The sequence below is a fragment of the Drosophila busckii genome, chromosome 3R, assembly GCF_011750605.1.
Source record: "Drosophila busckii strain San Diego stock center, stock number 13000-0081.31 chromosome 3R, ASM1175060v1, whole genome shotgun sequence".
In the NCBI taxonomy this organism is placed as follows: Eukaryota; Metazoa; Arthropoda; class Insecta; order Diptera; family Drosophilidae; genus Drosophila; species Drosophila busckii.
In genome coordinates, this window is record NC_046607.1 from 11,740,836 (window position 1) to 11,767,922 (window position 27,087).

At 43.7% G+C, this 27,087-nt stretch overlaps 5 protein-coding genes across 8 annotated transcripts; 2 read left to right on the forward strand and 3 right to left on the reverse strand.

The window, feature by feature from the left end:
* Positions 1-217: 217 nt before the first annotated feature.
* LOC108602536 (glycine-rich cell wall structural protein 1) lies at positions 218-1,363 on the reverse strand. Its single transcript, XM_017990668.1, has 2 exons — positions 1,331-1,363; positions 218-1,255 (listed from the first exon to the last, which is right to left on the reverse strand). Exons 1-2 carry the CDS (start codon positions 1,346-1,348, stop codon positions 704-706), a joined length of 570 nt encoding a protein of 189 aa, XP_017846157.1. The 5' UTR covers positions 1,349-1,363; the 3' UTR covers positions 218-703.
* A 4,693-nt stretch (positions 1,364-6,056) lies between these two features.
* LOC108604761 (E3 ubiquitin-protein ligase HRD1) lies at positions 6,057-8,805 on the forward strand. Its single transcript, XM_017994351.1, has 6 exons — positions 6,057-6,382; positions 6,470-6,526; positions 6,599-6,787; positions 6,844-7,711; positions 7,779-7,972; positions 8,026-8,805. The coding sequence occupies exons 1-6, from the start codon at positions 6,257-6,259 to the stop codon at positions 8,497-8,499; spliced, it is 1,908 nt and encodes a 635-aa protein (XP_017849840.1). The 5' UTR covers positions 6,057-6,256; the 3' UTR covers positions 8,500-8,805.
* An 80-nt stretch (positions 8,806-8,885) lies between these two features.
* On the reverse strand, positions 8,886-10,248 carry LOC108602387 (JNK1/MAPK8-associated membrane protein). Its single transcript, XM_017990497.2, has 5 exons — positions 10,035-10,248; positions 9,629-9,975; positions 9,404-9,570; positions 9,216-9,350; positions 8,886-9,156 (listed from the first exon to the last, which is right to left on the reverse strand). The coding sequence occupies exons 1-5, from the start codon at positions 10,134-10,136 to the stop codon at positions 9,005-9,007; spliced, it is 903 nt and encodes a 300-aa protein (XP_017845986.1). The 5' UTR covers positions 10,137-10,248; the 3' UTR covers positions 8,886-9,004.
* A 414-nt stretch (positions 10,249-10,662) lies between these two features.
* On the forward strand, positions 10,663-23,099 carry LOC108603361 (probable ubiquitin carboxyl-terminal hydrolase FAF). Of its 4 annotated transcripts, none has more exons than XM_017992113.1 (19): positions 10,663-10,819; positions 11,894-12,707; positions 12,942-13,090; positions 13,150-14,363; positions 14,424-15,023; positions 15,091-16,377; positions 16,438-17,809; positions 17,875-18,313; positions 18,372-18,687; positions 18,760-18,913; positions 18,987-19,140; positions 19,199-19,504; positions 19,571-19,682; positions 19,752-19,861; positions 19,926-20,277; positions 20,339-20,598; positions 20,666-21,263; positions 21,332-21,778; positions 22,761-22,974. In XM_017992113.1, the coding sequence occupies exons 2-19, from the start codon at positions 12,403-12,405 to the stop codon at positions 22,920-22,922; spliced, it is 8,337 nt and encodes a 2,778-aa protein (XP_017847602.1). In that variant the 5' UTR covers positions 10,663-10,819; positions 11,894-12,402; the 3' UTR covers positions 22,923-22,974. The 4 variants fall into 4 exon arrangements, with proteins under 4 accessions (XP_017847602.1, XP_017847600.1, XP_017847599.1 ...); XM_017992111.1 differs by having other exon boundaries at positions 10,664-10,819; positions 22,780-23,099; XM_017992110.1 differs by having other exon boundaries at positions 10,665-10,819; positions 22,777-23,099.
* A 1,212-nt stretch (positions 23,100-24,311) lies between these two features.
* LOC108601837 (methylcrotonoyl-CoA carboxylase subunit alpha, mitochondrial) lies at positions 24,312-27,071 on the reverse strand. The gene is made up of 7 exons (XM_017989780.1): positions 26,976-27,071; positions 26,130-26,886; positions 25,569-26,075; positions 25,223-25,514; positions 24,974-25,161; positions 24,746-24,917; positions 24,312-24,686 (listed from the first exon to the last, which is right to left on the reverse strand). The coding sequence occupies exons 1-7, from the start codon at positions 27,014-27,016 to the stop codon at positions 24,556-24,558; spliced, it is 2,088 nt and encodes a 695-aa protein (XP_017845269.1). The 5' UTR covers positions 27,017-27,071; the 3' UTR covers positions 24,312-24,555.
* Between the last annotated feature and the right edge of the window lie 16 nt (positions 27,072-27,087).

The window sequence follows — 27,087 nt, forward strand, 5'->3', positions numbered from 1 at the left end:
TTGAATTTGACGTAATCACTGTTGGTTGTGCCTAATGAAATCGAAAAACTCGAGCGACTATTACCTTGACTACTCGAGATGTTCTGCTTTGATTTGCTGCTGACATTTCAGTTCAAGCTCACCCAAAAGCATTTAAAATCAAAACACATTTGCTATTTAACGGTGACAAAATTTACTATTTTTTTTATTATTTTCATATTTTTTTTGTTGTTTCTTTGTTTGTTTCATAAAAATAAAAACACTTACAAGCTAGATAATGCGTTATAACACGGTTTTGGGGCCATCTTTTCTTTCTGCGTTTTTGCTGTTAGATACGCATCGAAATAAAAGAAAGATTGTGGAGAAAAACTATTTACAAAACACAAAACGGTATTTCAGCGCCAAGGGTTTTTTGGTTGAAACTACATTTTGAGTTTGAGTAGAAAAAAAAGAGTGTAGAGAAATTGCAGTCACTGAGTGTGTGTGGAATAGGAGGTGTGAATAGCACGAGCTAAGTCGAGTCGAACTCAGTTTAGAGGTTCGCTTTGCTGCTTTTTGTTACCAAATTTCCATAGAATGATGTTGATGTATTAGAATTTGTTGTGATTGTGGCTGTTGTTGTTGTTGTTGTTGCTGTTGTCGTTAGGTCTGGCTGTGTCGGTTAATGTCGTCCATTCTGTCGTTATTCATTTTTGGCAGCGAAAATTTGTGTGCAGAGTGTGGCTTAGAAGGGCGCACCATAGCTGCCGCTGGGCCTTGAGGGAGCACCATAAGAGCCCGATGGAGCACTTGGGTAGCCACCGCCGCCGCCAGCTTGCGAGCTTTGCTGAGCGAACTGGGCAACCTGAATGGCCTGGCGCACACCCTCCAAATCAATGCCAACAACACGGCCGCCGCCTCCAATGCCGGGTGCTCCGTAGCTTGTCGAGGGCGGGCCATAGCTGGAGGAAGGTCCGCTGGGATAGCCACCACCGCCGCCGCCGCCTCCGCCGCCACCGCCTTGTTTGCTTTCCTCATTCAGCAGAATCTGACGCACTTGCTCCAGCAGCTGAGGGTCCACATTCTGTCCCTCTGAGGTCTGGAAGCCACCGCTGACAGCTTGATAGCCGCCACCGCCGCCTCCGCCACCACCTCCGAACGAAGATCCGCCGCCAAAGCCGCCTCCGAAGCCACCGCCAAATCCACCGCCGCCGCCGCCACCACCGCCTCCACGTGGATAATTGTAGCCGGATGGAGGCTCAGCTGCAGCCAAAGCAGCCAGCGCAAACACTAAGAACTATATAAGGTAATCCGAAAAGTTGGTTATCCACTGGTTAATCCAAAATATCAGCTCCACAGCTCGACTACTTACCACTGAGAAGGAGTTCATAGCACTGAGTTTGTGTATGTGTGTGGGGGAGAGAAGTAAAATTAAATTATAAGGTAAATTTAGTTGCTTTCGAGTGGGGAGCCAGCGACTGAATGCATTCCAAATGCCACGCAGGCCCTCTTTATACTCAGCAACGTCCACATGTTGCTGCTGCTGTTGCTGCGGCGTCTTCATCTACACTTTCCCCCTGCTCTGCCTCTGCAAGTCTCGACTTCGTCGGACCAACGACAACATCATTATCGGCAACTTCGGTAACGATACGCAAGCCGTTGGACGCTAACGATCATCAGAGCAAACAGTTGTTGTTTTTATTGTTGTTGCTGTTGCTGTAGCTGTTTGTTTTACGGCAACTGCAACTTGTTCGGCGGCCAGCCGGCAGCTTCAACTCCAGTACCCTCCGCTTTCCCACACTAAAAGCAATAATAAAAAAAAAACTTAATAAACCAAAAACAAAAAAGATCTATAGAAAACAAAATAAATGTCCATAACAATTTTTACTTGTTTTGTGCCTTGTTCAAGTCTTTTGAAATTTCTTTGGCACTTTCCTTGAGCGCACGCTGGAGCCTCTGCTGACATTTTCGCTTTGACAGCGACAACGACATTTCGACTCTCGATTTGACCAGGAAGTTACTCTATCAAGTCATTGATTTGTTTCAAGCCAAATCAACTTTGACTTCAACCATTTACTGTTCATTATTTTGGCAAGTAAAACATAATCGTGCACTACATATATATGTATATATATATTTGTGGTTAAATAACAAATTAACATGTTTGGAGCTCAACTGACTTTGCAGCAAATTGGAAGCCACAACAAAAGTCAAATAAAAGTAAGTTCACTTCAACGCAATTTGCACGATTACGAGACTTTGGGTGCGTCTGGGAAATTAGCCATTATTTTCATGTGGATCAGTGGGCCACAAGTTCCCAAGCAACAAGTGGTTAACAATTGTGCAAGCTGAGCATCAAGATAAGCCCAGCTATGCTGCATTTAAATGCAGCTAACGAACTTGCGCACGCTGTACACATCCAGAAGTGATATAATTGTGCTGCAAGTCAATGACTTGCCATAGGTTGTCATTATTTTGCCAAGCTGTAAATTTCAAAGTCATCAAACAAACATAATATAGTACTTCATATAGCCCACTATGCGTATACGTAACATTTAAGCAAACATACAATTAACCCAGCCAGCAGAAAAATCCCACTGGAGCTGTGCTTATTATGTCAGCGGCAGCAACAAGAGAGTGCAACAGGCGTAGGCATAAAGACCTGGGAAACAATCGAAAATAAAAATCATAAAAGAGAGACCAACTGAAATTGAAATTGAAACCAAAACCACAACCGAATTAAAATGCCAAGTGCTCGTAAATGAACTACGTACAGCTCTTCTTACACACTTTCGCAATGTCTGTGTTAATGAGAGGAAGCGAAAGAGAGTGAGAGTGAGCAGCTGTTCAAGATGGCACTTTAAGGGCTTATAGGGTTACCTTCATGCTTCAAAGTGAAGGACTTTGGGCAGCGGCTACCACAGACAATGACAACTGCGGCACGACTCTGACTCTGAGTCCAGCACTTGTTTTTTTTTTTTTGCATTTTGGGGGCAACAAGATGAAAGTCAACACTTAACACTACACAAATCAATGGTCAGCAGGCAGCGACGTTGGCAGCGGTAGCCTTAGCGCAAGCTCAGCTGCCGCTCAGCTCACTCAACTGAAGCTTGACTTCAATGACAATGCGGTAAATCAGTTTTTTGTTTCTTTTTTAGGTGTTTTTGTTTTCGAGTTCGTGTCTTAAATTATTTTTATCAGCTTGGACCTGTTGTTACCGCCGTGCCGACTGTCACTTTGGCTTTTAATTTTGTTTATTATGAATTTGTCTTGAGATACTTTGCGAAGGTCTCTCTAGCCCCAAAACCTTTCGCAATTGCGGTGCAGTCCCAGCTTGAGCTGTAATTGGAGTAATGCGGGATATAGTGTGGTTCTAAATTGCGGGCCTTAGTTAAAGTTTTTAATCGAGCTGCCTCTGGCATTGGAGCTGCTGTTTTTACATTTGTTTTGCTCGTTCGTTTTGTTTACTATTCGACTCTTCTTTTTTGCAACTTTAATGATACGCTTTGCTACGCGCCATCATTTGTGTATTAATGTGTGTGTATCTGACCAAATCCATCATTAACACGTACAGTAGGTCAAAGCGCATCATGACTTACATTTGGCTTTGGACGTTTTTATTATTTTCTCAGCTTGATGGCGGCTTAACCAGCCATTCATTAACTACAAATGCATGGGTAGATGTATGCGTGAGTACGTTTGCAATTGTTATGACATACCAAATTAGGGCAGACAAATTGTCTGCAAACGCGCGTTAAATATTCAAATCATTACATACATACATACACATAAAAACTCCCAACAATTGATGCCAAACTCATTTGGCACTACTTAAAAGTAATTTTTTGGCGGCTACTATTTTTATACACATTTAATTTTGCAATTTTTATTATTTGTTGGCAATCTTATTTGAATTATCTTTAATCTGTGTGGTGTGTAATTTATTTAAAATAAAAATAATGTTGCTCAAATCTTATGCTATTGACGCAGCTGTATTAACAGCTTGAGTTATGCTAAGCTGTCTCTAAAAACTGATTATTCAAGCGTATAGATTGCAAGTGAGGGAAGAAAAAACCAGCGACAAATGACGAGAATATCGCAAGTTGTAATTGCTGCTGATGATGATGAATGCGCAGAAACAGGGCCTGCCTCAATGCAAGACACCCAGAGCGAGAGAGAGAGATATAGAGAGAGAGAGTGAAATATTCAGCTGCTGTTGGTTACATAAGGTGCCAACGCAGAAGAGCCCCTCGAGCAGCGTCAGTGGCCGCGCCAACACCAACCAAACAGCCAGCCAACCAACTTTGGCGTCTTCGTTGGCCCATGTGACGCTTCTGTCGTTTCCTCGTAAAAGACAAAACAAGTTTTGTTTGTCCGTGCTCCTCTAGCTTTTATGTAAGTCAAGCGTGGTGACTGCAACTTGCTGGCAGATGAGTTGTTCATATTGCAGCAGCAGCAGCAGCAGCAGCAGCAGCAGCAGCAGCAGCAGTAGCAGCCAGTGCAACCAGTAAGCTACGGCAGCAGCGGGGGTGAGGCTACGAGTCTAGCAAGTGAAATTGCATATGCGCAATACAAACCAAAACTAGGCAAAAATAATAAAACAGAAACCAAACAAACACAAACACAAAGATGCTGTGAAAAATCAAACGTGCATAGAAATGCTGAAATTGTTTGGGAAATTGCTGTGACACGTTTTGCCATGTCTGCGAGGCTGTCTGGACTGGTGCCGCTGTGGTATATCGTATATCTTCCGCCAATAGCGCGGACGAGTGGACACTCGCCGCTGCGTTCGATGCCGAATTCTGCGCACAAACTTTAGCCTTTGCTTTGGCTGCAAACAGCAGCTCAGCAGCTGGCCCCAAGTCGCCACTTTGTCTTGCGCAATGATCATGTCGTTTGCTGGCCAGTTTATCGCTGTGCCACATGGAGATTCTCAAGACGGTTTGCCGAAAAGTAAAAGCGCAACCAAGCTAATCATAAGGTATTAATCGAATGTTAATTTGGGGAGACTCCCAACTGGGCAGCAGCTCAATTGCTTACAAAAATTATTGACTGTTTTCACATTGCGTTAATTATGGCTTAATTTGGCAACGCCATTTAATAATCAGAGATTTGATTATTCATTTGCAGCCCGAGTCATGGACCATTAAACTTATGTAATGAAGATAAAAACATAATATTTATATTCATTTTGCATGCAAGGGTAATTGCTTAATAGATTTAAAAGTCTTACAAATTTTAATTGAGCGGGTCTTAACAGCGGCTATTTTAATCTAATATCTAAGTGGGTGCAAGTAACAATCTTTTGATTACATCAATATTTGGCTGTTAGTTAAACAACCCCTTAAATGTTATATTAAGCCTTTAGATCCTTCTTAAGGTCTAACTGATTTATCGTATCAAAACTTTGTTCAAGTAGCTGCAGTTCCCCCATGGAGCGGCGCTATTGGTTTGAGTACTTACTGGCTTTATAATTTCAATTATTTCCAAAGCATACTTATGGGACAAGCTTTCAAACAAAATAAATAGGTGTGACAGACAAATTTGGTATTTACATCAAAAAACAATTTCTGGTTTAGAACACTTTTTTCAGTTTATTATAAATTATTATTATAGTTAGTTTTGTATATCTATTTTGTAAAACTTTTGTAATCTTGAGTTTCCTTGGTTTTTTGAATAGGGCGCGATCTTAATCTATTGATACATGTTGCTATTATTGTATTATCTAAATATATCGAACGCTTTTTTCCCATACATCGATATTACAGCTAATTATATCGAATGTTTTACAGTGACTCAGTTTTCACGGCCGTAAAAATCAATTAAACATTCGGTGCTCTTGCACGCGCCAACTGAAAATAATTTTGTCCCACAGCTTACATAGATTCCAAAAAAGTATTTTTAAATTTGTGCAACCGGAAAGTCTATCTTAAATATCAAGTTCAATAAACGGACGGAGCAATTTCATTAATTTGCAAAGGCTATGCTTAAATTATTTTTAAATTTCAAATTCTATGATAGCTATCGATAGTGCATAATATTCTCAACCATCGATAAGTAACTAATGCAATAGTATTATTTGCTTTATCGAAACGTGTACATGAAAAAAAAACGAAAATATATATATATATACGAAGTCAAAATTACTTGTGTCAGTTTGGCTAGTGTGAAAATAGGGGAAAACTCGGATACATATTTAGCTGGCGTGCACGGAAAGATTACCTGAAAAGCAGTCAAAATAAACATATTTCTCGAGACAATCAGCCAATTGGCTGCACTTGTAATCAACACCGACAATATGCAGCTGCTAATTTCGAGTGTTTGCATGGCGTTGACCAGTGCCGTTATTGGCAACGCCTATTACCAGAAGCAGCAGTTCTACCCGGCAGTTGTATACATCACCAAATCCAATGCGTCCATGGCAGTAAGTAGAAATGGGTCTATGCACCCCCACACCAAGCAGTAAACACCAACTCAAATTTTTAACTTACTTTTTTTTATTTGCCTCCAGGTAATCTACATACAGTTCTTTGTGATAGTATTTATGTTTGGCAAACTGTTGCGCAAGGTGCGTTATATTCTCTCCGTGTGTGTGTGTGCGTAACTTAACTCCCACAGTTAATACTTATATTCATTACAGATATTCCTAGGCACACTACGTGCCGCCGAGTTCGAGCACCTGCTCGAACGCTTCTGGTATGCGTTGACGGAGACCTGTTTGGCCTTTACAGTCTTTCGAGACGATTTCAATCCGCGCTTTGTAGCACTTTTTACAGTGCTACTATTTCTTAAATCATTCCACTGGCTGGCCGAAGAGCGAGTTGATTTCGTAAGTACGCTGTGCGCTCAGCTGATTCAATTAAACTAATTTGTTACGACTTGCAGATGGAACGCTCTCCGGTGCTGGGCTGGCTGTTTCACATACGCGTGGGAAGCTTGTTAACCATGCTTGGCGTACTCGACTATGTGCTACTCATGCATGCCTACAACTCTACACTGGTGCGTGGACCCACTGTGCAGCTGGTCTTTGGCTTTGAATACGCCATTCTGCTGACGGTGATTGCTAGCACGGCAATTAAGTATGTGCTGCATGCAGCCGAGATGCGCACGGATACGCCGTGGGAAAACAAGGCAGTCTTTCTATTATATACCGAATTGGTTATTGGACTCATCAAGGTTGTGTTATATCTGCTCTTTGTCGTCATAATGGCCAAGATCTATGCTCTACCAATGTTCGTCTTCCGGCCCATGTTCTTCACCATACGTAACTTCCGCAAAGCATTCAATGATGTCATCATGTCAAGACGTGCTATACGCAATATGAACACGCTGTATCCAGATGCAACTCCTGAAGAGTTGCGCCAGTCGGACAACATATGCATCATTTGCCGCGAGGATATGGTTAATCATGCAAAGAAGCTGCCTTGCGGTCACATTTTCCACACAACCTGTTTGCGTTCCTGGTTCCAGCGTCAGCAGACATGTCCAACATGTCGTCTGAATATATTACGCGCACCTGCAGTCAATTCGGCAGCACTTCAGCGACCCGTCGACGAAGCAGCCAATCCAGCCGCCCCCGTAGTTGCCCAACCAGCAGCCGCTGCTGCTGGCGTTAACAACATCCCGGGTGCTACTGCAGCACCTCCAACTGCGGGAGCTGGAACTGATTTACCAATGTCAGTTCCTAATCCGATGGGTCAATTGCCACGTAATGGTGTAGCACCCACATTTGCAGATATATTCGGTGATGCAAGTAAGTTTCTGTTGCTTAATTCATTCAGCTTTGTTAGTTATTAATAAATTTGTGTTTTGTATTTCAGATGCGCTGCCAAATCTCGCCGGCATGCCACCGCCACCTATGCTATCACCGTTTATGATGCAGCCACCCTTTCCGTACTTCTCGCCACCAAGCGTGCCGCCGCCACCTATGCCGTTGGATATAGATAGGTTTAGCGACGAGGAGCTGCTTGCCATGGAGGGGACTCAACGCAAACACATCGAAGAACGTCTAAAGGTGAACAAAGCTCTTTACGAAAAACTTTATTTAACACATTCAATTCTTTAAAGATGCTGCGCAACATTATGCTAATGTTGGACTCGAGCACCATTCTAATGCAGCAATACCAAAGTATGATGGCGCGTCTTCCGCAGCCCACAGAAGCAAAACCAACGTCAAATGTAATTACAGCAGACGAAAAGGCAAGCGCGTTGCTAGCCGCGTCAGCCACAACAGCTAGCAGTTCAATACCAACGGCATATGATAAGCCAACAACGTCACGAGCAGCATCAGAGACGAGTCTGCAAGGGGCCCAGCAAGTCAAAAGGGCAACTGCAGAGAAAGTAATTATTGAGGATTTAGGAGCTGAGGAAGATGCAGATTTACCCATAACAGCAACGATTACAAAGACAGAACTAGAGGAAAAAATAGTAGCAGGAGCGGATGCTGATGATGTTGAGGAAAGTTCCGAGTTAAGTGAATTGCGCATGCGACGCTTGAAATATCTGCAAGAGCGTAATCATTCACCAACAGATCGGGATTAGATCTTGAGGAACTGAATTTAATAAGCAGCAGCTTTCAGGCCCATTTCGCCACACGCCGTCATCTGCGCACTCATTTTCGATATGTATTCTATGAATGGATATTGATTGTTTTAATTTTATGACATTTCTCACATTAAACAGAAATCTTTGTTAATTAGGCGATATTGTAACTGCAGTGATGTCCATTGGGTGTACGCTACTGCACTTAGTGCAACTGATATGAAGGATCTGATTTACTGCGTGGCGGGCTTATTTTTCAATATATCGCAAAATATATTGTGTAAAAAAACTAATTTAGAGATGGGGAAACTGATTATTTGTATTTAATATAATATATGTATATGATTAACGTGAAATATAATTAAAACGAAAAAAGACGACATGTAAACATATTTATAGACTAAATTCAAATAATTTAAATTCGTACACACTATACATAAATAACAATTGTTGTACGCCTAGTAGCGCCTCTCGCTTGAAAAATACGCATTCGTACATTGTTGCATCAAATGCGTGATGCTATATCTCGAAACTCGTTGGGATCTGTGAAGCGCACAGTCAAAATGTAGAATAAAGATGGAAACGGAACTAGACACAGCAACGAATAATGATAATTTAAAGAGCATATGCCAAACGCTAAAAGCAACCAGTGGACAGCTAAAATTAAATATCAACATTAGAATGAAGTCCGTTTAAAATCGAATATTGAGACTTACATATAATAACTACGTTTTTCACTTCCCAAACAGACGACAGCAAAAGTGACTTTTGTGTTTGGTCAAGCTTCAAAGAGTAGTGTATTGCATTGGCCACCATGGACATGGCAATGCTTAGGTATGGAAACGAGTAATCTGCAAAGATACACTTATTATTGCAGGCTTATATATGCAGTTTTCTGACTTACAGATCAAGCCACAACATGTGCCGTGTACTAAAGTTAGCAGGGGTAGAAAGTAGAGCGCCGAGTAAATTGGTGCCTTGCCGCGCACATCCAGCGCAGAGCATATCGCGGGACGTATAAGAAACATGTTGACCAAGCACAAAAAATAATACACGAGGACAATGGTTTGCCTGTAGTAAAGATTAAACACATTAAATAAGTTTACGAATCTATTAACATTTTACATACAGTGGATAGACGGCTTCCTGTGTGCAGTGATACGTGGACTCATAGTTGGGATTAGGATTGTAGAACAACGTGTACCAGTCAGTTAGTTTGCGTGCCTCACAGGCGTAGAGGCGCAGCTCCCACAAAGGCTCCATGAAAAAAACTGAAAGTATTGCAGCTAAAGCCACCTCAATGAAGGCGCTGGCTGTGAGTATTAGCTGCTTGCGGGAAAACTTTCGATCCTTCGCATCCATGTCAATGAAAAAACAGTGCATCATAAGCGGCAGCACTGTCATAAAAGCCAAATACAACCAGGAGTACGAGCTCAATTCATCCCTACATGGCGAGCAGGCAAAGCTAGCGTTCACCTGATAACAATAACAATTCAAGAATTGGTAATATCGGCATCTACTGTAAACAAACTTACCCGAGTCCCTCTCGCGCAAACGCCACAGCTGCTCCACGTACCATTCTCCAGCAATGTTCGTCCACAATATAACCCAGGGCACCGATCTAAGAAGTTATACATATTTGGGCTTCAGCAATAGAGTGCATTATCCATGTGTGTATATCATTAATGCGATGCACTTTGTTTTTGTTTCTGTTTGTAATACAATACATGCAAGTATCATCCAGTACAAATGTTGTGGAAACAGTACAACTAAAATTTGTTATCGTGAGTGCAAGCGGGATGTAAACATTTCTAAAATGTTCAAGAACATCAACATACTACTACATGCATCGGCCGTTGAATAGAAACAGCTTAAAATACGTTGTGCGCAACAAAATACTTTGAAATTTAAGTTCTTACGTATTTGAAAATGACTAATTTAATTTCGATGTATGAAAAATCAAATTAGTTGCATTTTGCTCTCAAGAATTTAAAATAATTGCAATATTACTTGGAGTAATAGAGTATATAACGTTCCCATTCAAGTGAAGAGAGGTGTACAGCAGCTATCGATAGCACGGCTAAATATCGAAAAAGTCAGACGCCATTTTGGCTATCGGCCGGCTGATTTGTAAAGCTTTGTAGCCAGCAAAAATTGCAAAAAAAAGATAGATTATACATAATTAGTTTTAAATAATTCGTGCTATAAATATGAAACTATAAGAGCCCAGTCTAAGCTAAAAGAAATTGTGGACTACTAGTGCAGCGGTGTAAATTATCGCGGATTTGAACAAAAACGCAGTTAGGGCGGATGCAAAATGGTGAGTTGTGCAAAAGCAAAACGATTTGGCGACTACATTGTGTGCGTGTATTTGCTAGTAGATTGTATGTGTGTGTTTGCGATGTGGAAAATTTCTAAAAAGCAACAAACATTGTTATCCTGTTGTAACAATTTTGAAAACGCACTGACAAAATAAATATTAGCTTCAAGTGAAATTAGAACAATCGTCCATTGTGGAAGACTTCGTCATTGTCCGTCGCTGCACTTCCGTGGATCTATGTATACCCGCCCCTGGGTATCGCCCTACGCCCCTACCTCTACAACTATGCGCTTTAAAGCTTACATACATACATATGCAAAGTACATTTGTATGCATCAGCGTTGACAGCGTAAAATTCCTTGCTCAAAATATAACTTTGCACGTCAGTTGTCAAATAATAAAAAAATATTTATACATTTGTAAGTTGCAAGATAAAATTAAAAGAAGAGCCGAGCAGCGAATTAGTAATGCACATATGTACATATGATATTTATACATATGTAAATTGATTTTGTCGCTGGCCTAATGCCGGTAGGTGTCGGTACCCGGACTATATAAATTTATCCGCACTAAAGAGCAAGTGATGTAATTTCAAAGAAAAAGCTAAATATCTTCTTTGTTTGCCCAAAAAATAACAAATAAATAAATATAAGCATGAAGAGATCTACATATATACGCAAAATCGCAATAATAACAACAATATGAAATTAGCACTGTTAGTTGTGTCGGTGTGCAAGAGAGTTTTCTCTAAATGTGTGTTGATGTATGTGAGTATAATACGTATGTAAATATATGTACATTTGTACATATGTGTGTATATATTTGGACACTGCTCCTCTGCCGCCGGCCCCAGCCTATTAAATAATATTGATTTTTCATATTCTAAATCCCACTCTCAACGTTCTCATGCCACAATTTGCTCGCTCTTTTCGTGCGTGCGTGCGCTCGCACTGTGTGTGTGTGTGTGTGAATGTTAGTGAGAGCATGTGTAATTGTGTGAGTGTGTTTTTCGGTCTCCTTTGTGGACTCACATTCATTTTTGCTCATTCTTTTATTTATTTTACTTCGTTGCAGTTTATAGATTTTTGCAATTGTGTCCGTTGAGGAGGAATATGTAAACTAAACGCGCCGCGAATAACAACAGCGACAAGAACAACAACAACAGCAGCAGCAGCAAATACAATTCATTCTTATTGGAACGACGTCAGTACCAAAAAGAGAAATTTAGGAGTCTAGAACGAGCAAATATCAAATTGAATTGATGTGTGGCAACGACACCGTAGAGTGCCTATGTTACATTGCTTTAACATCATCATTCGTTCGCATTAGATACTCAACACAAGAACAATAACAACAGCAACATCTGACGTTGGAAGCGAATGTGTTGCCTACCGAAAAACAAGGACTGCCATTACGTTAGTCAATAGTCAACAGCCTCAAGCCAAAGCCGCAAGCATAGACTTGTGTACTAGATTAACACTCGCAAATAAATACATCTCCTTCAGAGTCATCAAGGATATAACAAACGACAACGGCGTTAATTAACGTTACAGTTGCTGCAGCCACAAGGCGCCGTCATAACAATGACTTTCGATACGCGTCGGCAGGGCACAGGCACATCACCAGCCACAACCAACAATAGCAGTAGCTCTACCCAAGGCGCTGGCACTGGAGCAGGAGCAGGAGCAGGCACAGCAGCTGTCACCACAACACCAGCCGCAGCAGCAGCAACAACAACAACAACGTCAACAACATCAACAACAACAAATATGTCCAGTGGTGGCGACACGAGCAACAGCAACACGAACAGCATGGAGCAGCTTGCAGACGGTGGAGCTACTGGAGGAGGAATTGCTGCCAGCGCTCTAGATAACAACGTTACAGTAGTGTAAGTGTGTAGACGATATGATATGGGGGCACGAGTTTCTTGTTAACATTAATTGAAACTGTGCAATAAATTCATTAAAATTTTTACTTTATATCTATGCTTTAATTGCGCATGTATTTGTTAGGTCCGCAACTTGGCCAAATAACAAAACAAAGTTAAATTTTGCTAGCGCTTATCTTTATTTTAAAGTCAAATGACTAACACATACAAGACTAATTGTTTACATTTGCGCAGGTCGCCAGAGAAGCTAATATCGTCTTTTCCTACCGCAAAGCTGCGCTCCTTAACCCAAAAAATCTCCAATCCACGTTGGGTGGTACCTGTGCTGCCCGAACAGGAGCTGGAGACCTTGCTAAATGCCGCCATAGAACTGGCCAAAGCCGGTGAGTAATGCTAACTAAATTATCTCTAGCGTCGTATAATATTTCATATATGTGTCCAGGTGTTGATCATGACTGTGAGCCGTGCGTAGAGTTTTATCGCAATGGCCTAACCACATCCTTTGCTAAGATACTCACCGATGAGGCGGTCAACTCGTGGAAATTTAACATACATCACTGCATACTGGTCTCATGTGGCAAGCTGTTGCATTTAATTGCAATACACATGCAACGCGACAATCCCTATCTGCTAGATCTGCTTGCCATTGTATTCGATCCGGAGAATAAGTTTAACACATTTAATATTGCAAGGCAGCCGGAGTGCTTTGCTGCGCCCGACTTCATCTGGGGTGTGCTGGACAGCAATAAAATGTTTGCAAAGCCGCCGACAGAGCCAAAGAACGCACGTGGCTGGCTGGTGGATCTCATCAATCGCTTTGGCCAGCTGGGCGGCTTTGATAATTTGCTAGAACGTTTCAACTGCGGCTTGGAGTTGCTGAAGCGTCAACAGGCAAATAAGGCGGCTGGTTGTGCAGCACTGGTCAAAGAAGAACCTGCTCCAACGCAGGATAATCGACTCACTTTGGCGCTTATTTACAGTCTGTTGCGACCCTTTGGCCAATGCTATGAACTGCTGACGGTAGCCACCATTGCGAAATACTTTATGCCCATTTGGAATGTGGTGTTAGATCTCCTTGACAGCTTCAGTGATGAGGAACTTAAGCGTGAGGTAAAGCCAGAGGGACGTAATGACTACATTAATGGCATTGTGAAATCGGCGCGTTTCTTGGCCAGCCGCTTAACCGGCCAGGAGGAGATGATACGTGATCTGGAAATGTTTCGTCTTAAAATGATATTGCGTCTACTGCAAGTGTCTAGCTTTAATGGCAAAATGAATGCACTCAACGAGATCAACAAAGTGCTTTCCTCTGTCACTTACTATTCACATCGCTCCCAGCCCTTGACACACTGTCTGCCCGAAGACGACATGGATTGGCTAACAGCAGAGCGCATGGCGCAGTGGATAAAATCCTCGGATGTGCTGGGCATAGTGCTCAAGGACTCGCTGCATCAGCCGCAATATGTTGAAAAGCTAGAGAAGATTATACGCTTTTTAATTAAGGAACAGTCGCTTACTTTAGACGACTTGGATGCCGTTTGGCGTGCACAGGCGGGCAAGCATGAAGCTATTGTTAAAAATATGCACGATCTGTTGGCAAAACTCGCCTGGGACTTTACACCCGAGCAGCTGGACCATCTCTTTGAGGCTTTCCAGGTTAAATTTGGTTACAGTTCTTTTTTAGATATTTAGATTAATTTAATATTTTTATTGCAGGCTAGTATGACGACGGCTAACAAGCGGCAGCGTGAGCGTTTGCTAGAGCTCATTCGCCGCCTAGCTGAGGATGATAAGAACGGTGTGATGGCACAAAAGGTGTTAAAGCTGTTTTGGACACTGGCCCATAGCCAGGAGGTGCCGCCCGAGGTGCTCGATCAAGCGCTGGGTGCACATGTCAAGATACTCGATTACAGCTGCTCCCAAGAGCGTGATGCACAGAAGACCATTTGGTTGGACAAGTGTGTTGGTGAACTCAAAGCCGGTGACACGTGGGTGCTGCCGGCACTACGGCTCATACGTGATATTTGTTGTCTGTATGATACGACGCCCAATCATGCGCAACGAACGCAGACGGGCACAAATCGTCAGCAGGTGATAGAGCGCCTGCAGAACGACTATTCGCTGGTCATACTGGTGACCAATAGTCTAACTTCATATATGGAGAAGGTACGTGCCTTGGTAGTGGAAACGCCCAATGTGGAGGCGTCAAGCATTTTGATCGATGGACGATTTCCACATCAGGCGCAGATTGCTGAGCGTTTGGAGTTTCTTAAGTTTCTGCTTAAGGACGGGCAGCTGTGGCTTTGTGCGGATCAGGTGGGTAACATGCATATATATTAATTGCTTTAGCCTAACTGTATTCCTGCTGTCATCTTGTTTTCAGGCAAAGCAGATCTGGCATTGCCTGGCTGTGAATGCTGTGTTTGCGGCAGATCGAGAGGAATGTTTCCGCTGGTTCGGTAAACTAATGGGTGAGGAGCCTGATCTGGATCCGGGCATTAACAAGGACTTTTTTGAGAACAACATTTTGCAACTGGATCCACATTTGCTGACGGAGAGCGGCATCAAGTGCTTTGAACGCTTCTTTAAAGCGGTCAACTCAAAGGAGGAGAAGCTCAAGGCCATACACCGTGGCTACATTTTGGATAATGAAGATCTCATTGGCAAGGACTATCTGTGGCGTGTGATTACCACTGGCGGCGAAGAGATTGCCAACAAGGCTATCGATCTGCTTAAGGAGGTGTCCACGGCGTTGGGTCCACGGCTTCAGGAGAACATTACCGAGTTCCACGAGATGTTCATTGGCGAGTGCTGCTCACGTCTGCGCACACACTATAGCAACATTTTGGTGCTGGGCAAGACGATGCTAGAGGATGCCAGCAATCAGGACGCGAACAATGATAACTCCAAAGACATGAAAATGCGCTGCATTGAGGCTGAAAAAATGTGCCGTATTATCAAGGTGCTGCAGGAGTATATTAAGGAGTGTGATCGTAGCTTCAGTGGCGATCGCTCCCATCTGCCTCTCAGTCGCGTTACGCGCGGCAAGAATACTAGTCTGTATATACGTTTCCAAACACCCGGACGACCCATCGATGACATTGAGATTGTGACGCACAGCAATGAGACAATGGCAGCCTTTAAGCGTAATCTGCTCAAGCGCATTAAGGGCAACTCCACAACGAATACCAACATCAAGGTCGATCTCTTTTATACCAATGGTGATCTTATCGAGGTAAACGATGAGATCAATCCGCTGTATCACTACGCCATACGCGACAAAATGATATTGACCGCCAAGCTGACGCCTGTAGCTGTGGGCATTGGGCTGGCCAGCAGTCCCGACTCGTCCAGCGACTCCAGCACCGGCTCGCCGCCCAGACCCTGCCCCGATATGCAGCGTGTGGAGTCGGAGAGCACGCTGCCGGGTGTCATCATCTCACAGAACTATCAGTACACTGAATTCTTCTTAAAGCTTTATCAACTGGGCAGCGATCTGGAGCATGGTCGTCTACGCGACAGCGCCAAAGTGTTGCTACATTTGTTGCCCTGCGATCGTCATACCATGCGCATGTTGCAGCTCATGTGCCGCGTGCCCAAATCGACAGCTGGCGACGGGCCCAACGAGGAGGATGCACTAGACAGCAGTGGACAGAATGTAGCCGATGTGGTGAGTTATCATTACTGGACATTCAGTTGCGCAGCTTTAATGCATTTTCGTTGCTTACAGATAAATGCTGAGGACTGCACACCGGAGCAACTGTTTTTGCAGCCCGCACCAGCGCAGGTGCTCTACAATCTCTCAGTGCTGCATGGCCTGCTGATACCCGCGCTGGAGCCGCTTAGTGAGGCATCGCTGGCAGTGCAATCCGCCTGGATGCACTCGGGCTGCGCACACTTTGTGCTTGAGCTGCTCACCAAGAACAATTTTCTTCCCAGTGCGGACATGCACACCAAGCGTGCCTCCTTCCAGTGTGTGCTGCGCCTGGCCAAGCTCTTTCTCTATATTGTGGGCAGCGTGCTCTCCCGCGTGGGCGACGAGCCCATGATCTGTGACTTTGACAATGGCGCACGCTCTCAGGTGGACATACTTAAGCAGAACTTCTCGACAGGGCCGAACAGTGCGCAGGGCACACTGCGTGCCATTTCGGCCAAGCTCGCTGAGATACTGGCCACCGAGATGCTATCCGCTAGCCAGGAAGGTGAACGTTGTCGCGCTCTGTTCAGCTCGACGCTGCAATGGTCGTGCCCGGATATTAGCACAATTAAGGCGGTGGTGCAACTGGCCTGGGCTTCGTCCTGCGGCAACTTGCAGGTGCTTGGCAGCAGCACGGACTTTGAGGATGATGCCATTGTGCCCGATGGCCAGGACTTTAGCATGTGCAAGGAAGCGCTCGAGGTGCTAACAATCTCGTTTATACTCAATCCCAGCGCCAACGAGGCGCTCAGCAACGATGCTAATTGGCCCAAATTCATTACCTCTATAGTGCTAAAGAATCCACTGCGTCATGTGCGCCAGGTGGCCTCCGAGCAGCTATTCCTGGCATCCACCTACTGTGCCGGCGATCGTCGCCCATTCGTCTATATGGTAAATCTGCTGGTGAGTGCGCTTAAGACGCTTGTGCCACAGTATGAAGCCACCTGCGCCGAGTTCTTCTCGGTGCTATGCCGCACGCTCTCCTATGGCTGCATCTACAATTGGCCGCTGCAGATTAGCGATGGACTCCTGGGCGATGAGATCAAGTGGCTGCAAAAGATACGCGAAAATGTGAAGGCGACAGGCGATACCCAAGTGCATGAGGAGCTGCTCGAGGGCCATTTGTGTTTGGCCAAGGAACTAATGTTCTTTCTGCTCCCCGACTCAAAGGCTCAGCTCAATGACCTGATACATGAGCTCATCGATGACTTTCTGTTTACGGCCTCGCGCGAATATTTGCATTTACGCAAGCAAGGCAGCCTGCGGCAGGACACAGTGCCACCGCCAGTGTGTCGTAGCCCGCACACCATTGCCGCCGCCTGTGATCTACTCATTGCGCTCTGCCAGCTGTGTGTTCCTAATATGAAGCTGCTCACCAACACGCTCATCGATTTCGTGTGCACGGGTTAGTATGAACTATAAACTAACGAGTTATTAATTTATTTAAAATAAATTCTGTTTGTTTCGCAGATACCGATCCGCTGCGTGAATGGGATTATCTGCCGCCAGTGGGTGCCAGGCCTGGCAAGGGTTTCTGTGGACTGAAGAACGCTGGTGCCACCTGTTATATGAACTCGGTGCTGCAGCAACTGTATATGGTGCCAGCAGTGCGTGTGGGCATACTCAAGGCGCATGGAGCGGCCACCAATGACAACGAGGACTTTAGCGGCGACTCGGATCTAAGCGCTGGCTCCTTTGGCACCTCATTCTTTGCCAGCGCCTCCACTATGCCCACAATCTCGGCAACGTTCTCAACGGCAGCGAATAACACGGGCAGCAGTGATGATAGCGTCGATGTTCGCAAGAACTACCACGTAGTTATACTAAAGCATGTGCAGGCCATTTTTGCACATCTCGGCCACAGTGCGCTGCAGTTTTATGTGCCACGCGGTCTCTGGACGCACTTCAAGTAAGTGCTGATTACCAAGCTGTGTATATAAATTATTAAATAATTTCCATTTATTTAGATTACAAGGCGAGCCAGTGAATCTGCGCGAGCAACAGGATGCAGTTGAGTTTTTCATGTCGCTGTTTGAGAGCCTGGACGAAGGACTCAAGGCGCTGGGCTACACGCAGCTGATGAATGCGACTTTGGGTGGTTCGTTTAGCGATCAGAAGATTTGCCAAGAGTGCCCACATCGCTACTCCAAAGAGGAACCATTTAGCGTATTTAGTGTTGATATTAGGAATCATAGCTCATTAACTGAATCTCTGGAGCAGTATGTCAAGGGAGAACTGCTCGAGGGAGCCGATGCATACCATTGTGATAAATGTGATAAAAAAGTAAGCGCAACAGCTCAATACCATAGCTTTGGAACATATTGCTCAATTTTGTTTTGTTATTTGTCATTTCAGGTAGTTACCATTAAACGGCTTTGTGTGAAGAAGCTGCCGCCCGTGTTAGCCATACAATTGAAGCGTTTTGAATATGACTACGAGCGCGTGTGTGCGATTAAGTTTAATGATTATTTTGAATTTCCGCGCATACTGGATATGGAACCCTACACAGGTATGTCCCCCGCTCAATCATTTCTCGCGTTTACATTTAATACAATTGTTTGTTTTTGTTTGTTTGTGCGCAGTTTCTGGCCTAGCTAAGCTAGAGGGCGAGGTGGTTGAAGTGGGTGATAATTGTCAAACAAGCGTTGAAACAACAACCAAATACGAACTGACGGGCATTGTGGTGCACAGTGGCCAGGCCTCTGGTGGCCACTATTTTAGCTACATAGTCTCCAAGTAAGTTTAACTTATGTGCGCACAGTTTGTTTTGTATTCATAATGTATTTACTTACAGAAATGCAAATGGCAAGAGCCAGTGGTACAAGTTCGATGACGGCGAAGTGTCTGAATGCAAAATGCACGAGGATGAGGAAATGAAGGTACAATGCTTCGGTGGCGACTACATGGGCGAAATCTATGACAACAATTTGAAGCGCATGCAGTATCGTCGCCAAAAACGCTGGTGGAATGCCTACATGTTGTTCTATACGCGCTGCGATCAAAATCCCACACAATTCGAGACAAGCGTGGAGCAGCTGTCTCTCACTGAAAGTCGCAATGTTGTGCTGCCACTGCCCAAGCCAATTGAGCGTAGTGTTAGGTATGTTTGCCCAAATCCTTTGTCAATAACTCACATTTATATAACGTACACATTTCTTTGTTGCAGACATCAAAATATAAGGTTTCTGCATTCGCGTAGCATTTTCTCGGTCGAGTTTTTTAATTTTATTAAGAAACTGGTAAGCTGCAGTATTCCCTCGACACGCACCGATAAGATTGTGAGTATAATCAGCTATAATGTGTTCGTAATGTGTACAAGTTTATTATCCACGAATTTTTTATGATAGACACCCGCTGCTGAGGAGCTCTCATTGCTGGGCGTGCAATTGGCATCGCAATTTCTGTTTCATACTGGATTTCGCACAAAGAAATCACTGCGTGGACCCGTTATCGAATGGTCTGTAGCTAGCTGCCTAGTATTTTATTTAAATTATTATTTATATTTAATTCGATGCTTGCAGGTACGACACGCTCTCCCATCACATACGTTCCTCAACGCTGGTGCGCAAATGGTTCGCTAATCATGCGCTGCTGTCGCCGCCCTCGCGCCTGGGCGAGTATATATTAATGGCGCCGTCGCCAGAGGTGCGCACTGTGTTCGTCAAGCTGGTTGTGTTCTTCTGTCACTTTGCCATCAACGATGAGCCGCTGCCCGGCTACGAGGGCAACAATCTGTGCGAGCAAGTGCTCATAAGCGTGCTGCGTCTGCTTAAATCCGAGGCAGCCGACTATGGCAAGCATTTGCCACATTACTTCAGTCTCTTTAGCATGTATGTGGGCCTGGGCACGCGCGAGAAGCAACAGCTGCTCAAGGTGAGCATTTCATTTTATTTAATGATTGATTGTATTAACTAATTTCTTTGTTTATCTGCAGCTGAATGTGCCGTTGCAGTTTATGCAGGTGGCCATGGACGATGGCCCAGGGCCGTCGATTAAGTATCAGTATCCAGAGTTTAGTAAGCTGCATCAGGTGGTGTCGCATTTGGTGCGTTGCAGCGACATAAGCGACAAGAGTCAAAGCTCAGCACAAAGTGCACGACCGCTGCCTAATCCCTTCAAGGATCCCAGCATTAGTCAGGAGGATCTAATACCGCTATCTGGCGAGTGCATGGATATACTCTTCAATCGCACGAGGTAAGTAAAAACAAAGTTAAGAAGTATTTAAATTAATTTATTAAACATTATTGCCTTTTAACTTTAGCTACATTAAGAAAGTCATCGAGGACACAAACGTGGGCGATGAGGGTTTGAAACTGCTACAATACTGCAGTTGGGAGAATCCACATTTCTCGCGTGCGGTGCTCACCGAGCTGCTCTGGCAATGTGGTTTCGCCTATTGCCATGACATGCGTCACCACACAGATCTGTTGCTAAACATACTGCTGATCGAGGACTCCTGGCAGCATCATCGCATACACAATGCACTTAATGGCGTCGCTGAGGAGCGTGAGGGTTTGCTGGATACCATACAGCGGGCCAAGACTCATTATCAAAAGCGCGCCTATCAGATCATCAAATGCCTGACGCAGTTGTTCCACAAGTCACCCATAGCGCTGCAGATGCTAAACACCAATCCGACCATAAGTCGCCACTGGAGCATTGCGGTGGAATGGCTGCAGGATGAGCTGGAGCGTCAGCGCGGCATTGGCTGTCAGTATAACTCGTACTCCTGGTCACCGCCAGCGCAGAGCAACGACAATACCAATGGCTATATGCTGGAGCGCTCGCAGTCGGCGAAGAACACGTGGACCATGGCCTACGAACTGTGCGCGGAGGAGGTGAGCGAGAAGCCATCAACGGTGCCTATAAATCCCACAGATTTCAATTTATGCTATTTGCTAATGCTTTACTTCACTTTTCATGGCAGGATCAAGAGGAGAACAACGAGTCCGATCTGGAGTCCAATGATGACAACAAGCAGGAGCAACCGAAGCCGCAAGCTCAGCCAGCGGCGGCGGATGGCAGCACCAGCGAAGCACAGCAAACAGATAATAAGCTATCGGCCAACTATCCGCAGTTGAGCGCTATACCAACTATTGGCGGCTGGCCTGCACCTGCGCCCAGCACCGCCAGCACTAGTCCAGCACCGGCAACAGTTACGTTGTCCTTGGATGGCAATGGCATACCACGCGTGTCACGTCAGCTCTTCAATTCATACACCTCCACTGCCCCAACGAGCGGGAGTGTTGGCGGGGGTGGCGGTGGCAGCGGAGCCAACAGCGAAACGGAAAGCAGCGCACAGGAGTCTGGCACTGATTCAAACATAAACGGCATCACCAATAGCTTGGATCACATCAAAATCACAATGGAGAAGGTAACTATATTAGCTAATTTACACTCTTGTAGTGCTCCTGGTTCGATTAGTACTGCCATGCAAAGAGAAACAAACAGAAACACACAGTATACTATCCGCACCAAACATACTACATGGTAACATTGTTCTAATTCTTTTTCTATTTCAATTTCAACTATGCAATGAATTCTCTCTCCCTGCGTTAATGCGCTCTTTTGTTTTGTTGTGGTTTCTTTCTGTTTCGTTTGTTTGTTTGTTTGTTTTCCCCCTTTCTACCCTTGTGCCAACTAATTCAGTCGCGCAATCGCGTTAATCGAGGAGGCAAGTTGCCAACGGCAGCAGAGCTGCAGCAGCTAAAATCACAACAGAAACAGCAACAGTTGCAACAACATAAACATCAACTACAGCTACAACTACAACCCAAACAGCAACAACAACTACTGCTACAGCAACAGCAACAGCAGCAGCAGCAGCAGCAACAACAACAACAACAGTCACAGCAACAACAGGCACAACAACAACAGCAACAACAGTCCCAGCAACAACGTGGTGATATTAGCAACAGTTCCACCAGCCGCTTTATTTAATTTGCCGCCAAGTTAGTTAGCATTGTTAATTTCTTTGCTCTTCAACCAACAAAAAAAAAAAAAAAAAACGTAGCGACGCGCCCATTCATCTGTTTGGTTATTTTTTGAACTTGTGTTGCTGACTGTGACTGCTAATCGATAAGATTGTAATACACTGGCTATTGACCATTGACAATGCTATTATTTTAGCCACAGTTACAGTTATTGCTTTTTTCACTTCACCCAACACTCACATACAAATAAACACTCACACACCCACACTTGTACATACTAAGCACATATATATAGTAATTAGTAGCTTTAATGGCACGCTGACGCACAAAAGCACTTACCAAAGTGTTGAAGGCGTCTTAATTAGTTATTGTTTCCTCATCTCACCCTTTTGGCAACTAATGAACTATAATCTAATCAAGTAGTTGTGCTATTCCACAGCAGCCGTCGCACAGGAAAGAGCGAAAAATGTCAAGAGCAAAGAATGTGTTCGGAAGTGCAGCGGAAACGGTGGAAACAGCCATCACAGAGGCTCCAACTACAGCCGCAGCTCCCATTGCCGCACTGGCAACAACAACAGTGTCTAGTGTAACAGCAGCAACAGATGCTGCAACAGAAACAACAGAAACAACAACAACGACAACACCCACAATTGCAATTGCAATTGAATCAGCGCCTACTACAGGAACTGGAACAATAACAACAACAAAAACAACGGGAGCGGCTGCACTCGACTCGAGAATAGACAAAAGCTTGATATAAAATAGAAACAAACGAAAAGTTATTTGCAATAAATATATTAACAGCAACACCAACTGTAACACCAACAATAACCACAACTTGTAAGCCAGCAGGAGTGGGGTAAATGCGTTAATGAAAATATAAAGGATAAAAAAACGAGACTTAAATGTTAGTAACTACTATTAACGAGCAAAATAAACAACAAAGGCTTTGCTACAGATAAACGCTTCTTAGTAAAGGCTGAACAGTGAAAAGGAATAACTTAATGAAAGGAAAACAAAAAGAAAATTACGAAAAAATTATATTAATAATAAACAAGGTTATGTACCAACAACAGCAGGTCTTTAAATAGTTATTGTACTTTATATTTACCTAAACAAATTATACAGCATACACACAATAATACACACGCATACACATAAACATACACACACACACACAAGTTCATACTACACAACTACTATGATGGTTTAAGTTGCACGTTAATAGTACCATATTTGAAATTGTATTTATAAACAAATATATAAATAATGAATGTATTACGCATTGAGAGCGAGCAATCTAAAAAAAACAAAAATTACCAGCATCAGCATCAGATAAAATAAATGAAAACCAACTAAGAAAACACTTACATACTTAGGTAACGAAATGTATTCAGCTGATATGTTTAGCTTCAGCTGAAACACGATTTTCCTTCTGATTAAGTCAAAGCAAACCAAATTGCATCTTCAGTACTCATTAATACCACAAGTGTCGACCCTCAAAGCGTTAGCATATAAAACAGTAACTATCAACTGCAAAAATAGTGCAAGTGATGCATAAATTTTAAGTTTAAATGAATGCTAAATCAAAAACAAAACAACTATGAAACGATAAGAAAAATAATAAATTCAAACAGTATAAAACGCCAGAGATCATAGACAAATGTGTACTAAAAACAGCATAAAGTAATCATGATATACTAAGTATACATATATTTTTAATTATTTAGTGTGTTTTGTATTAAGTGACATTTGTTAAACATTTATTAAATTATTATGTTTTAAGTTGCAAAATAAACACGAAATGTAAGCAAACAAATGCATTCTTTTTTATAGTTTACAACAACTAAATTCAACAACATGGAATTTTAATAATTCACTAATAGTAACACTTGCTAACCATTCGAAAATATAAGAAAAATCATTTAATGAAAAAGACTAAAATAAAACATACATTTTTTTTAAACTGTGAAAATTTTGCATTTCTTGATTACATCAAATTGAAACAAACTATAATATTTACAAACATTTTTTAATGTGAGAGTACAAGACACCACATCGTCGTAGTACATTATATGGATACGCTTTCACTTAATTCTAATAAATGCACGTGGTAAACCCTATCACTGATCAAAAATATTGTAGAAAAATTGACAGAAATCTAATTGAAATCTGTACATAAATGCAACAAGTCCCTGAATTATTTTCAAGTGTTTTCTTAGTTGGTCATCTCCTCATCCACAAACGTAACCACTGCCGCACCCTTGGCCACATTGTCACCTTCGGCACCGCCAACGGATTTGATTGTAGCGTCCTTGGGTGCCTTCAAAATGTGCTCCATCTTCATAGCTGTAAATATATGTAACAAATATTATTTGTCTTCGTTTTTTTAATTAATACTAATTTACCAATAAGCACAGCCAGACTATCGCCCTTCTTGACCTTGTCGCCAGGCTTAACCAGCAGCTTCTCCAATACACCGGGCATGGGTGCCACAACTCTTGAGCCACCGCTGCCAAGCTGATCTGCTTGAGCGCTCAAGAACTTGGGTTGAACAAGCTCAAGATCCAATTTGCCATTCTAATCAAATAAAAAGCATTAGAGATATACATAAGCCTAATGTATATAGTACTTACCTGCAAGAACAGAGTAACATTGGAGCCATCAATATTGGCATTGTAGGTAGTAATGTTATTATTTATATTGGCGCGTATTTTCAAACGTTCGCCATCCTGCACTCGACTTGACTTCACGGTTTGCCAAGCGCCAGCATCTACGCGCATTTCCATATGTCCATTATCGTACTTCACATCCACTGCGTACACTAAAAAGTTAACAAGAAATATTATGACAGCTCGAATGCTTATTACAGTTAATTAACAAACCTTTGTCGTGCGCCTTCAAATTATAGCTACGAATGAGAGCGTAGTTAAGACGCGCGTTTGGTGTTGCGGCAAAAGGATCTTGGCTGCCCTGGGCATTGCTACTGGCAGCCTGCAGCTCATTCATGATGAGTACAAGAGCTGCTTGGCATAGCTGTTGCTGCTCCACGACAATTGGTGGGAAGAGTGTATCAAAGTGCTGATCAATAAAGCCAGTGTGCACATTGGCAAGCTGGAATTCTGGATGCGAGGCCAAGTCAATCAGAAAGTTAATGTTCGTCTCAAGACCAGAAATCTGCAAAAGAGCAAAAGTTATGTACTGTGGGGCTAGAGTAAAAGAAAAACTTACATGATACTCGCCCAAGCGTGCAATTAGCGAATTCAATGCCTGCGTGCGATTTTCTCCCCATACGACCAGCTTGGCAATCATGGGATCATAGTGCACGGAGACAGCGTCACCCTCGCGTACACCAGTCTCCACACGCACATCAGCGTTCGGCTGAGGTGTGCTTAAGTAGCGCAATGGACCGGCGCCGGGCAAGAAGCCACCACGTGGATTTTCCGCATAAATACGGGCTTCGAATGCATGACCACGTCGTGTTATTTGCGACTGTGTCAGTGGCAGTGGCTCGCCAGCTGCAATACGTATCTGCCACTCGACCAAATCGGTGCCTGTTATCATTTCAGATATGGGATGCTCGACCTGCAGACGTGTGTTCATCTCCATGAAGTGAAACGAGAGATCTTCCTTGTCCAGTATAAACTCAACAGTACCGGCGCCTACATAGCCCACAGCCTTGGCAGCGCGCACTGCAGCTTCGCCCAGCTCACGACGCAGTTCCTCGGACAGGCCAGGCTGGTAATAAATTGGTTAGATGCATTAACTTGGCAATGGAATTGCAGAACTTACCGCTGGAGCCTCTTCGATAATTTTCTGGTGTCGCCGTTGCACAGAGCAATCACGCTCCCATAGATAGACAGCATCGCCATACTGATCAGCAAACACTTGGACTTCCACATGACGTGGCGAGCGCACGTAGCGTTCCAACAGCACAGAGCTATCTCCGAAAGCCTTCAGCGATTCAGTACGTGCTGAGTTCAGAGCTGTGAGAAAATCTTCAGCTTTCTCGGCTATTCTCATGCCCTTGCCGCCACCACCTCGCACAGCTTTGATCATTAGAGGATAACCAATAATAGCTGCTTCTGCCACCAGGCGTTCATCTGACTGATCTTCTCCATGGTAGCCATTGATAATGGGCACACCAGCTGCAGCCATAATAGCCTTGCTCGTACTCTTAATGCCCATATCACGTATGGCAGAGCTGGGAGGACCCATGAACACAATATTCTCGCGTTGGCAGAGCTCGGCAAATTCCACAGACTCTGAGAGAAAACCATATCCAGGATGTATAGCCTGAGCACCAGACTTCTTGGCTATCTCCATAATCTGATCACCACGCAAGTATGAGGCAGCGTCTCCTACGCGATATGCCTCGTCGGCCATCTCAGTGTGAAGGGAGCCCTCATCAGGATCAGAATATACAGCCACCGTACGTACGCCAAGTTTGCGTGCAGTTTTAATGACACGACAAGCGATTTCGCCGCGATTGGAGATCAATATCTTGTTGATCGGTCGCAATTTAGGCGTTGCTTTTGTGGCCAAGCATCTGTGGAAACAAGAATGTTTATGTAACAGGTGGTTCCAGTTGCTGCGATCAGTAAATACATTTTTTTTATTATTATTATTTTTACAAACCTAGCGCCACTGTTGAAATTCTGCAATAGTGTTCTGTACATTTGGCGACTGTGTAAATGCAATAAATTGAAGTAAATATTCAACTTCCACCTGCGCTTATCACAAATTTTAA

What these genes read in the sequence shown, in the direction of transcription:
- LOC108604761 (XM_017994351.1), top strand. Translation starts at nt 6,257, where the DNA reads ATGCAGCTGCTAATTTCGAGTGTTTGCATGGCGTTGACCAGTGCCGTT. An exon ending in AATCCAATGCGTCCATGGCA is followed by an intron (nt 6,383 to 6,469) that starts GTAAGTAGAAAT and finishes ATTTGCCTCCAG; the next exon opens with GTAATCTACATACAGTTCTT. An exon ending in TTGGCAAACTGTTGCGCAAG is followed by an intron (nt 6,527 to 6,598) that starts GTGCGTTATATT and finishes TATTCATTACAG; the next exon opens with ATATTCCTAGGCACACTACG.
- LOC108602387 (XM_017990497.2), bottom strand. Translation starts at nt 10,136, where the DNA reads ATGTATAACTTCTTAGATCGGTGCCCTGGGTTATATTGTGGACGAACA. An exon ending in CACATGTTGTGGCTTGATCT is followed by an intron (nt 9,351 to 9,403) that starts GTAAGTCAGAAA and finishes GTATCTTTGCAG; the next exon opens with ATTACTCGTTTCCATACCTA. An exon ending in GAAAAACGTAGTTATTATAT is followed by an intron (nt 9,157 to 9,215) that starts GTAAGTCTCAAT and finishes ATTTAATTTTAG; the next exon opens with CTGTCCACTGGTTGCTTTTA.
- LOC108603361 (XM_017992110.1), top strand. Translation starts at nt 12,403, where the DNA reads ATGACTTTCGATACGCGTCGGCAGGGCACAGGCACATCACCAGCCACA. An exon ending in TTTAGCTACATAGTCTCCAA is followed by an intron (nt 19,141 to 19,198) that starts GTAAGTTTAACT and finishes ATTTACTTACAG; the next exon opens with AAATGCAAATGGCAAGAGCC. An exon ending in TCAAAATCACAATGGAGAAG is followed by an intron (nt 21,779 to 22,776) that starts GTAACTATATTA and finishes GCTATTCCACAG; the next exon opens with CAGCCGTCGCACAGGAAAGA.
- LOC108601837 (XM_017989780.1), bottom strand. Translation starts at nt 27,016, where the DNA reads ATGTACAGAACACTATTGCAGAATTTCAACAGTGGCGCTAG. An exon ending in TTATCGAAGAGGCTCCAGCG is followed by an intron (nt 26,076 to 26,129) that starts GTAAGTTCTGCA and finishes ATTTATTACCAG; the next exon opens with CCTGGCCTGTCCGAGGAACT. An exon ending in TAGTCTGGCTGTGCTTATTG is followed by an intron (nt 24,687 to 24,745) that starts GTAAATTAGTAT and finishes ATATATTTACAG; the next exon opens with CTATGAAGATGGAGCACATT.